This window comes from Centruroides sculpturatus, unplaced genomic scaffold (assembly GCF_000671375.1).
Source record: "Centruroides sculpturatus isolate CEXI.00-Female unplaced genomic scaffold, Cexi_2.0 scaffold324, whole genome shotgun sequence".
In the NCBI taxonomy this organism is placed as follows: Eukaryota; Metazoa; Arthropoda; class Arachnida; order Scorpiones; family Buthidae; genus Centruroides; species Centruroides sculpturatus.
Window position 1 is genome coordinate 327439 of NW_019384466.1, and position 12509 is coordinate 339947.

The window sequence follows — 12509 nt, forward strand, 5'->3', positions numbered from 1 at the left end:
TTTAATAGCCTCTACTAGTCAACTTTAACACTGATTCATAAGGAAGCATATCGCCTACGCCAGCAATGTTGAAGCATCTCCATATTTACATCTTAAGTGGAAACTTCCTGTTTAATGCAGCTTATCCTTAAGCTTTCGTTTCTAGTTCTGATGACCCTGTGTCTAGAATTTCCGTATAGGACTTCGAAAAGCGACTTGTCAGATCATATTATTCGACGCCAATCCTGATCTGTCCAGTGCAGATAATCCTTATTCCGTTGATATCTATTTTCTTCTGCGTCTTCATTAGAGGGATTCTGTTTGGTTTTGTACGATCTACAGTCGTTCTCTTTTAGCCTTTTAGTGGTCATTTTGATCGAAACTGGCCTATCTTTTATTCTTTATCTTCAATCTTTTATTTTCATAGCGCTGCAGCCTTCGTGTATGTTCCTTGTCGCCGAGCCTTAATTTCTCGAATACGCATGTTATCTTCTCTATCGGACGTAGCCTTTCGTCTTCCACATCTTCTGTTCGGCACAATGGATTCAGTGAAATCGTAATGCTTAAGGAAGACTGGACTGAGGATTCGGGAATGCAAAGGTTTCTTGCTAAACGTTTTTTGACAATCTTCCTCCCGATTTCTAGATATAGCGTCTGCTTTCCCATGTTTGGCAGTACAAAAGACATATTTGGACCTTTGTGGCAAATGAGAAGCAAATTATGCTGATAGAAAATTATAGGGATTGACAGGATACCACCGTTGCGTCCATCCGTCTGCCTATCCTTCCTTAACTGTATTCTGTCTCAACTAAGCTGATAATGACGTTAACATTTACGTAAAACAGCAGTTGTATCTTTACTGTGTATAAGAATATAAGAACTTGTTTTTAGTTCTTATATGTTAACAGTTTTAAAATAAACAGTGTCATTTGTTATCTTGTTGCTTATTGTTAATAATTATACAATATAAACAAATTTTATGATACAATATTGTGTGCAAGTTTATTGGAGTTTTTCGGTAGTTCACCTATCATGGTAATTTGTAACGTCATGTTAGCTACGTCACTATCAACTTACTTGAGATAAAGTATTTAACCCGAAAATACATAGATTAACGAGATAGGTAAACAAACTCTAATTAAGAGAAAACAATATACTGTACTGTAATATTAATTGCGATTCATATTAATTAATTATGATTATTATTATTATTATTTATTAAAATATCTGTTTATGTAATGTGAATACGAATAAAGACAAATAAAATTATATTGATAATTGCATAAGTATCGGGCCACTTTTTTACTAAGTAATGACTGGTTCATGCTCGATTGTTCACAGACAATTGTTATCAGTGTATGGTAAGAAAATAATAGATCGCAGTAATGTGCTAAGTTGATTGTAGAGGTTCCAGAGAGGTGATTTCAGCATTCAGGATAAACCACGAAGCGGCACACCCAACCACTGTGACAACCACTGCAACCCAGGAAGCCATTGACAATCTGATTCAGGAAAACAGATGCATCACAATTCCCAAATTATGCATGTCAAAGGAAAGTTTATCTGTAGATCGATGTGACTTAGCTGTCCCCAGATTCGTAGAGAAACTTTGTTACCGATTGTTGACGTAGTAGGGTGTCCATTTCACCAACCATTATGTGTCATCTGCATAAAAAATAAATAGCTGTTAATGATCATTTGGAAGCTAATAGAGACTCCTAAATACCGAATTTCATGCTTCAAACATTACAAATTGCAACGTTATGGAGGATTGTGCGCTACTTATTGACCGACCTTTGTATAATAATATAAGTAAATTTTAATTAGGAAAAATTTTGGAATATTTACTAATGTTTTTTTTCTTTTACTTTGGGCCCAGCGCCTTGCAATGGCGCTGGCACATATCTTGCGGGATTCGCAGCCATTCTTTTGTTAAAATAGCCGTCAATTGAGTTTTGTCCCTTGACTTTCTTTTTCTTGTCTGGAGAATTGGGCGGCCAATCAATAAGCTAGATGTGGTTATTTAACCATGCAGAAATTGAAGATACAGTATGAGCTTTAGCCCATCCTGTTGAAATAGGAAGTCATCCTCAGAAGCAAGTCGGTCGAGAGACGAGAGGAGGATGTTTAATAGCCTCTACTAGTCAACTTTAACACTGATTCATAAGGAAGCATATCGCCTACGCCAGCAATGTTGAAGCATCTCCATATTTACATCTTAAGTGGAAACTTCCTGTTTAATGCAGCTTATCCTTAAGCTTTCGTTTCTAGTTCTGATGACCCTGTGTCTAGAATTTCCGTATAGGACTTCGAAAAGCGACTTGTCAGATCATATTATTCGACGCCAATCCTGATCTGTCCAGTGCAGATAATCCTTATTCCGTTGATATCTATTTTCTTCTGCGTCTTCATTAGAGGGATTCTGTTTGGTTTTGTACGATCTACAGTCGTTCTCTTTTAGCCTTTTAGTGGTCATTTTGATCGAAACTGGCCTATCTTTTATTCTTTATCTTCAATCTTTTATTTTCATAGCGCTGCAGCCTTCGTGTATGTTCCTTGTCGCCGAGCCTTAATTTCTCGAATACGCATGTTATCTTCTCTATCGGACGTAGCCTTTCGCCTTCCACATCTTCTGTTCGGCACAATGGATTCAGTGAAATCGTAATGCTTAAGGAAGACTGGACTGAGGATTCGGGAATGCAAAGGTTTCTTGCTAAACGTTTTTTGACAATCTTCCTCCCGATTTCTAGATATAGCGTCTGCTTTCCCATGTTTGGCAGTACAAAAGACATATTTGGACCTTTGTGGCAAATGAGAAGCAAATTATGCTGATAGAAAATTATAGGGATTGACAGGATACCACCGTTGAACTTCAAGGTCAGGAGATTTTAGAATTTAGAATTTACATATGTTTGTAAATATTGATATGTATATATAAAAATAATTTAATTAATTATACTAAAATATATATTTGTTTTACTACTTAAGAAAATATCGAGTTATTGTCTAATATGGAACAAGATAAAAATACAGTATGTAAACGTGATGGGCTATAGAATTCATTTGATATATACAACTGATGTGTAATCTTTCCTTATATTCTATTTTTTCTCTTTGAAGTAAACCTTTCCGTACCTATTCTTATGATGAGAAAGAGAGATTTTCTTAATTGTTAGTATATCGGTAAATCCATAATGGGAGAAGCCTAGTAGTGAGGGACAAGGTCAAATGTTTCCCAATAAATTTTTTTTATAAAAATTTTTGAAAACTCTTCGCCATACTATTATCTGAAGTATTATTAAATTGTGTTTATATCGTACATTTAAAATTCAAGAAACAAGTTATAGTAAAATTAGAACTTAAACTATAGTGTTCAATTTTTGAATAGTCTGCAACTAAAGAGAGGTCTAGATCCGAAATGCATCTCGCAAAATGATATCACAAAGATTTGATTTGTTCATCTAAATGAAATGCGTTCCTGTTTGACAAGTCCTTGAATTATCAATGTATTATATGATTTAGAAACACAACGTTTAAAGGAAGCTTCAAGTAAAGTATATTATTAAATTATTATTAATTTTTATGTTTTTAACTTTCCGTTCTTGCGGGGCATCTCAGTGCCCTCAAGAACGGAAAGTTAAAAACATATCTAGTATCCTGAATTCAACCAGTCTTATGAAGGAGACAATTGGACGGCGAGGAACCGGCCCTACATATGTGGGACAGACTGTTCCGAAACATTCCTGAAGTTTCTTAATAGCACTAAGTTTCGAATTTTTTAGAATGGCAGCTATCGTCTCTACAGCCTCGGCTTTCTGGCCATCAGTAGTATCCTATCAGAGATGGCCGGATGATCGAGATGGTAAAAGCATAAAACTGCTTCTGATAACATTTAGGTTAAAATCAGAATCGATTCAAAAAATTTGATGGAATAGATTACCTCGGATATATCAACCTCTATATCTTGTCACCAGACCGTCCACATTGTGATCTTGGTTGACTTTATAATGAATATGAAAAAAGCCCTTTTCATGCCCGTGGGGCGTAAAAAGTTAAAATTTGAAAAAAATAACGTTCTATTAGTATAGAGAGAATAGCAAAAAACCAAGCAAAAATCTTCGATATCAATAGGTCTATCTGTTGATTCTGTTTACAGATTCCAACGTTTATCTTTCTAAAAGTTCTAAAGTTCATTGATGAGTATGATAAAATTTGATTTGTCAACAAAAATTCATGGAGTTTTTCGACTATTTCGGATTCAGGTTATTCAGAGCGGTAAGCTGTCATTTAATTGCTAGGCCTTCCATCCGGCATGCAAAGATATTGTTACGAGCTGTGGGGCTCGGGATATAAATTCAGAATACAGTTTACCGAAACTGACGCTTTTTAGATACACTAACTTACAAAAAAAAAAATATCTCTCGTTAAAAATCTCCAACGTTCTCTTTTTCGAATTCTTTTTTTCTTTTTTTTTAAATCATTCTTTTTCATTTCTCCACTCTCTGCACTATGGTGCTAGTCTCCTCCGGAGCCGGCGCAACAATATAAAAAAATCACCCTAAATTTAAAATGATGGTGTAAAAGTGTTATTTTTAGTTTTTAATCTATTTAGAAATATTTCACAGTTCACCAAAGGTTTAAAAATGTTAAATTATATATTCAATTAAAACGTGTTTATATATATTTTTAATGTTTTATTAATAATTACTATACTTTTTTCGAATGAGCAGCCAATGGAGCGCATAATATGAATGCATATACTGTATTATTTTTATCATTTTAATAATATAATATAAAAAATGTATGTTTAAATTTCATTCCACAGTTAACAAGAGAACTTCCTATGGGTATGATGATGGGTTCTTTAGAAACTCTGCAGCTTATTCATAATTTAATTTATGCAACAAATGCAAAGAAAGTACTGGATATAGGTCAGTAAGATAAATCTGTAATTAATGTATATACATATATATTATTTTATCAAAAAATGAAACTGACTTTTCTTGCCGTACATTTATTTATTAAGTTGTTAAGTTTTATGATACTTATGTTGGAAATATTATTTATTAAGGCGTATTCACTGGATGCAGCGCGCTGGCTGAAGCTCTGGCCTTGCCTGATGATGGGAAAGTAGTAGCTTGTGATGTTAATGAAAATTCTGTGAATGTTGGAAAGCCAATCTGGAAAGAAGTCAGTCCAGAAATTATGTTAATATTTATTTTTATACATATAAAGTGTGCCTGAAAAGTTTTCAGACAATCTTTAAAAAGTTAATAATTCTATACAGTATATCAAACGTAATGTGTTGTTAATCTTCTAAATATAGTAGACCCCCAATAACACGGTAGATACGTTCCGTGTTTTATGAAATCCATGTTGTACGAGTCACTTAAATACATGAGCCAATCACAGCACAACACGTATGCAGTTTACGGACTACGGCTGTTTGAAAGGTTTTCTTCCATAAAATTAATCGATTCTACACTAATTTGATTCACCATTTCCAAAACACGTATAATTTTTTGGGAATAATCCATATAAACTATGCTATAAACAAAAAATTGTAGGATTACTTACCGAGTGTGCACCGTTCGACGACGTCATTGTTTAAGCTTGTTTTCGTCGCGGAGCGACGCATAGAACGGCGGGCGCCTGTTTCCTGATAAGTTATTTTTCTGCGAAAAATTCGCTGAACTTTGGAGACATCATTAATATAAATATAATTTTTATGGCCGTTAAATAATAAATGGTTTTTATTAGGTCCGCTGCTCGTTTAAACTTTGTTACTCGTTTAAACTCGGTTTGTGCAATATCTGCTATTGGTCTAGATTCGACCAATCCTGTCGCGACACGAGTCGGCGATGACGTTTCACCGTATTATACGAGTCTCTTTTAGCGTGTTTATACGAATACGATCGCAATTTTTTTCGCCGTGTTATACGAATCTGTATTATATGAACCCGTTTTATAGGAGGTCTACTGTACATATATATTTTTCCTGAATTTGTACTTGTTTGATGTCTCATGAAATTGTTTTATTGCTTTCAGGAAGGTGTTCTTTGGTATGCTCTGAAATTACTTTAAACTAGTCATTACACTTGCCTGAGTGTAATGACTAGTTTAAAGTTTAATGCTAGTTAAAGTTTAATAGTAGTTTAATGCCTGAAAATTACACTTTGTTAGTTTAATGCTGAAACATTACACTTGCCTGAGTTGCACTGATGTTTCAGCATACAGGAATAGATTTGTTTTCATGAATCGACATATGATGTTCATTGTTATACATTCCGTGGAAATGTTTTTTGAGTTTAGTTAATAAACTTGTTGAATCCTTTAAGGTTTACAATTATAAAAAATCCAGCAACAAGTTGCTTAACTTTCCCGGTAACAACATGTAAAATTGCGTGTGGTGTCATCTGTTATGATATTTTATTTTAAAAGCTTTTTATACTTTTAACTGTTATAAAATGGCAAAAAGCGTAATTTTGAGGATAGGGATGAGGTTTATAAAAATTTGTAAATGCTAATAACGAGTAAAATCGTCATTAAGTATGACCATACTAGAGATATGACACGACTGCCTTTATCTCCCCATACGCTTAATCTTTAACTACGAAAATTTAATAGCATCAATTCTCTTAATACACAAACTTCCCTACAAAATTTCTGAAATTTTCGACAAAAAAGCGCAGGTGTAATTAATAAACTATTTAAGAAAAATATCTAATCTGTGTATGTAATCAAGATGGGTTGATGATAATAATAAGCGCAGAGTCCAAACGGTTAGGAGTTGAAAGTTGAAATTTGGTACACAGTTAAGGTACATCATGAGAATGTACACTAAGAAAGAATTTTTGGAAATTTCTTACGCGGGGAAGAGGAGAGGATTAAGGATTATCCTGAAAAACTCGGCTTCTACTGTACTAGTTTAGATGTGATTTTTTTTTTCATTTTTGCGGAAAATCGAACATATTTTTAGACCCATCTAAAAATTCTTTAACTAGTCTTGGAAGTGGGGAGACCTAATTGTTGCACCCGGTGAAAACGGGTAAGATCGGCTATAATCTAATAATATTAATCGTAATCTTTGCTAACGTTACTTTTTGCCCAAGCAAAGCCGGGGTTATATCAACATTTTGGGGCCGATTTTTAACAATTTGTGCCGTGTCCCGCGGCGTGTTAAAAAACTTCCGAGTTTTGGAAAGATTAAGTTTTTGTCAATTATGTGTCATAAACTTATGCCTTATGTTTAAGATTTGTAAAGATCATTTTGTATCGCACGTATCACTACCAAGGTGTGAGTGAGCATCGGAAATAAAGAATGCTGCGTTCGTGCTTTTATGTTCGTGGCAAAGACTGACAGAAAATGGTTTGGGGCACGCAGCTGCAGCAACAGAGCAGCGCGTGTTCACAGGCTGTCTAAACGAGCGTACATTTTATTCGTTGCATGTTATATGGCGCAGAGCTCTGTCGCCCAGTGGCGTAGCGTGGGTGTCAGCCGCCCGGGGCGGAGGAAAATTTCGGCCCCCTTATTTAGGTATTTCAATTTAAAAGACCAAAATTCAGTTTTGTCACAGAACAAGCAATGAAAAATTCGGTGGTAGTGCAGTGACCTATTTAAAATAGTTCTATTGGATATTAGTGGTGTATATGAACGCGAATGAATCGTACAAGCAAAAAAAAAAAAGGTCAACAGGTTTCGCAGGAATTCCTCGGACGAAAAAGTTATTAGTTCACCCGGCGAGCCGATTCCCGGACTGTAAGGACGATAGCACTATCGTAGGCGCGATGCAAGTGTAGATTAGGATGTTTCAAATATTTACAAGATATTATTATTATTTATTGTGAAATTTTGTCGCCCCCTAAAAGGTAATTTTGCCGCCCCTAAAAAGTGCCGCCCGGGGCTGGCCGTCTCTGCCGCCCCCACTACGGTACGCCACTGTATTCCGTGCTCATTTTAATCGGTCTGAATCGTAGGTGCGACGAAAATATCAAATAAAATGGTTTAAATTTTTACAAGATATTATTATTATTTATTGTGAAATTTTGCCGCCCCCTAAAATGTGCCGCCCTACTACGCTACGCCACTGCTGTCGCCACCTTAAAAAGCTAGCGACTAGCGAGAGTAAGCACGTCGGTTTGCATCGTTCTATTGCTAGCAGTGGGGCTGGGGTTCATTTTGGTTACGACAGTATTAAATAATAAAAAAAATTACAATAATAAAGTGACACTCAAGGCAAATTCAGAGGAAAAGTAATACAAGTTAGTATTATTATTATTATTTAGAAAGAAATACAGAAGGATTAAAATAATTGTTAAAATATAGTTTGTCATAGGTACTTTATGACAATCAATTTTTTGTAAAATTAGAAAAGTTTTTTGAAAGAATCTTCAAAAATTTGACTAGAGTTTGTACACAATCAAACAGCTCTTTTTCAAAATGCTGTAAAATTTATTGAAGGTGACAAAATTTCGGTAATCGAAGTAGCAAACGAAATTAAAATTTTAAAATTTCAGTGTCAAGAGCGGTTAGAAAATAATTTTTTTTTCCATTGACCATCCGTAATAGTATAAGTTCAGTTAGAAGAACAAGGTGCAATAAATCGCGCAGATTTCACGAATCACGTCAAAAAGTTCTATAATAACTGCTTAGATTATTTAGAAGAGTGGACGGTACATTACAATGATATTAAACATTTTTATTGGGTTCAAGAACTTAATTGAAAAGATGTGCAAAAATCATTCGATCACATCAGTCAACAGTTTCCAGATAGTAGTCTAATATTTCCGAAAAATGATCTTTTTAATTAATGAGGTATCATTACAAAAATATATATATTGATAAGGAAAAGGTTAAATCTTGGGCATCAGCAAAAACCTCAACAGACAACAAATGGTTAGAAATATTTCATCATTTTGAAACAAACTATGTTCCATACAATAATGCATTAAAAATTGTGGAATACGCGCTGTCCTTACCGGGAACTAATACCGCGACTGAAAGCGTTATTTCTACCGTAAATAAAGTATGGACATCTAATAAATAGCAATTAATTGTTGAGACTTTGAAAACCATATTATATATGAAATATAATTTAACAAATACTTGCGAAAAATTTCATGAAATTTTAAACAACGACAGCAATCTACTAAAAAAAATTTACTCAAATGAGAAAAATGCGAAAGAATAGTTTTTAAAGATTTATAATAGTATATATATTTACTATATTTATAAATTTTACATATGTTGAAATTTTAAAAATATATATAATACAATACCATTTTTGTGTTCTTTGATAATGAAATTTTGTTGCTCTAGAACAATTTTTTCAACAAGACAACCACATCCCCGGTTAATTTTGTCCGGCTTCAGCAATGTTAAAATCAGCAATGTTAAAATCTGGTCACTTTAATATAAGGGGCATTGATGCTATTAAAGGTTGATTGTGAAAGGTCAAGGGATGAAGAGACAGAGGGTGGTCACGTGTTATATCTCATGAGGAGTCAAATTTAATCAAGATTTTACTTGTTAGCATTTATAATGTTTTATAAAACTCATCTCTATCCTCAAAATTAAGTCTTTTGCTATTTTATCGTAATTAAAAATATATAACATTTTAATAACAAAATCGTATAACAAATGGTGCCACATATAATTTTATCAATAGCTATTTATTTTGATTAATAATACAAATGTTATTTTTAAAATAAAATCTCATAAAAGCCGAGAAAGTTACGCAACTCATTGCTAGATCTTTTTTCTTATTTTAGAATTAATGTATTTTTTTCATTCAGGCTGGAGTTTATGATAAAATTGATCTAAGAATTGCTCCAGCTCTCGAAACTCTAGGCAAGTATACTCGAAACTCTTATAATTTTATTCTTTTAATTTAGTAATTTATTATATATTAAGTAACAGTAAAATTCTAAAGATTATTTTTATATTTAATAAAATAATTATTTTAATAGATGAATTGATCGCCAATGGAGAAGCCGGAACTTTCGATTTTGCTTTCATTGATGCAGATAAAGGAAACTATTTGAATTATTATGAAAGATGCCTCGTTTTGTTGAAACCGAGAGGAATCATAGCAGTAGATAATGTAATAAATTAACACTAGCAATTATTTTACAATTACACAACAATTATTTTCACAATTTGTGTATAATATTTTCTTTTGCTTTAGGTTTTAGCGACAGGAAAAGTTGTAGAAAAAGATTGCAATGACGACAGAACCACGTCTTTAAAAAATTTTAATACAGCTTTGAAGGACGATCCTAGAATTAAAATATCTATGTTGTATGCAGGAGATGGTCTAACTTTAGCCTTTAAATTGTAGATTTGCACTACAGCAAATACCTGATGGCTTTAAAATGAATTTCTGAATAAATTGATTTTGATTTTTTTAATGAAATTTTTGGCATTCTTTACAAGTCCCTTTACGAAAGGAAATAGGTTTTAGGAGCATTTAAATACTATACTTTACTAGTCTGATGGCTAATCGGGATATCACGCTGTTTATCTTGAGGTATTACGTAAAACAGGGTCACGCTGCATAGAGACAAAATTGCCACTTTCCGAAGTTTTTATTAAAGGGGCGATAAAAACCGTAGTCTGCTTGTTTCCACATTCAGCGTGAAATCGAATCACAAATTACACTTAAGAAAAAACGACGAAAAGTCTAGCTCACATGGGATGGGAGTCCCGCGCACTACACACCTAGAGATTTCGTGACGTCATGTGGCAAGTTCGGCAGAAAAGTAGGAAGTGACGTTGAGAATCAAACTCGAAAAGCATTTCTAATTTCAATAGGAATCTTAATTCTAAATTTACTGTGAAGAAATTTTACTATGGCTATGCTAATAGTTATGGCTGGTAATGTGCTTAACATTACCAGCCCTATGATAGGGCTGATCAAACCCCGGCCGGCAATAGTATTTTGTGCGACAAAATATTAATAATTTTCCACTTTAAGAAAGTATGCTGCAAAAATTATACAGTTATTTTCTACAACTTATGTATGTGAACAGTTTTTTCTGCAATGAATTCAGTAAAAAGTTAGGTGTCCCTATTTTAAGGCGGTTAATTAATCCCTCGAATCTACCGCGTATATCAAAATCTCGTTAATCAAAATACTTATCTATGTTAAGGCAGCTGGTAAATCCGAGTACTGTATATAAAGGGATTGCCGCAATTAATTTCATGCATTAAGTAAGGGATATCTGTAAAACAAGAAATTGGTTAACAGACTCATTAAAACTAATTTTAAACTAGAAATGACTAATATTCAAAAGAAATATTCTGGGCATATTACTTTCACAGCAGTTCCAGGAGTCAAATTAAATATACTTATATTAATTAATAGTCATATATGTATAAATGATTGTGATTTATACATATATGATCATACGCATTTTTTTTCTTATGTACGGCCCGCATCAATTCAAAAGTTTTAAATGTGGCCCTTACATAGAAAAACATTGTCCAACCCTACTCTATGACATAACTTATTACGATATTCTAATATTCTGACTACGGCGCAATAAAGGAAACATGTAAAAATATTGTACGAGAAACAGTATCAATGGTTGGTAGATAAATTACTGTTAATTTAGCAAATTGTTTTCTTGTATCCTAAACAATCTCAGTTAACTTATGTACAGAACGAGTGCGATGGAACAAAACTTGTAATTTGTACAACGAAAGAAACAAAAGAAATAATAGTTACACGTGTACAGTTTTCGCGAGGAAGACAATAAACTTAGTTGTATTATAACCCTTGTCTCATTCATTCTATCAGCGCAGTGACGAAAATAAGGCAACAGTAGTAGAACCACTACAATGGAATGAAACAGTATCTCCCGTCTTTTATATATTACTCATCTGGATATTGGAACAAAGATGTGGACAAAAAAAATTGTAAGCAATATGCCATTAATGTATATAAATATATATATACAGTAGACCCCCTATAACGCGGGTTCCTATAACGTGGCGAAAAAATTGCGACAGTATTCGTATAAAGACGCTAAAAGGGACTCGTAAAACGTCGTCGCCGACTCGTGTCGCGACAGGATTGGTCGAATCTGGACCAATAGTAGACGAGCAGCTGAACTACTTACACACTACAGAGAGTTTAGGCCAGTAAGTTGAGTTTACTATCGTCTGTACAGTATTATATATAAATTAGGTACTGTACATATAATTACATATTAATTTAACTTAATTTATTGTAACTTTATTATAATTATGTGACAATGCCGAAAAGCCTCCCTATTCTTCGGCACCCCGTGACCGAAGAGTTGACATCGCGTCGGTGAAGATCGCAATGACAAGTTTCGTCAGGACTGACACCACTGTGTCTTCACGGCTAAACACAGAAACCGTTTCGTTCGGGCGTGAGCGGTCGCGTGTGTGAGCGAACAAAGTCGGGATGGAAGGAGAGACAGCGCGCCGGAAGTGACTTACTCAGAGACGCTGTAACGTAACAACTGTTTAATGGTTAACGATAGGCTATACATTAGGGCTG

At 33.9% G+C, this 12509-nt stretch overlaps 1 protein-coding gene across 1 annotated transcript; it reads left to right on the forward strand.

Moving 5' to 3' along the window:
• Positions 1 to 2674: 2674 nt before the first annotated feature.
• LOC111621044 (catechol O-methyltransferase domain-containing protein 1-like) lies at positions 2675 to 10394 on the forward strand. Its single transcript, XM_023363094.1, has 6 exons — positions 2675 to 2856; positions 4805 to 4910; positions 5051 to 5169; positions 9775 to 9829; positions 9949 to 10082; positions 10167 to 10394. Exons 2-6 carry the CDS (start codon positions 4823 to 4825, stop codon positions 10317 to 10319), a joined length of 549 nt encoding a protein of 182 aa, XP_023218862.1. The 5' UTR covers positions 2675 to 2856; positions 4805 to 4822; the 3' UTR covers positions 10320 to 10394.
• The last annotated feature ends 2115 nt before the right edge of the window (positions 10395 to 12509 follow it).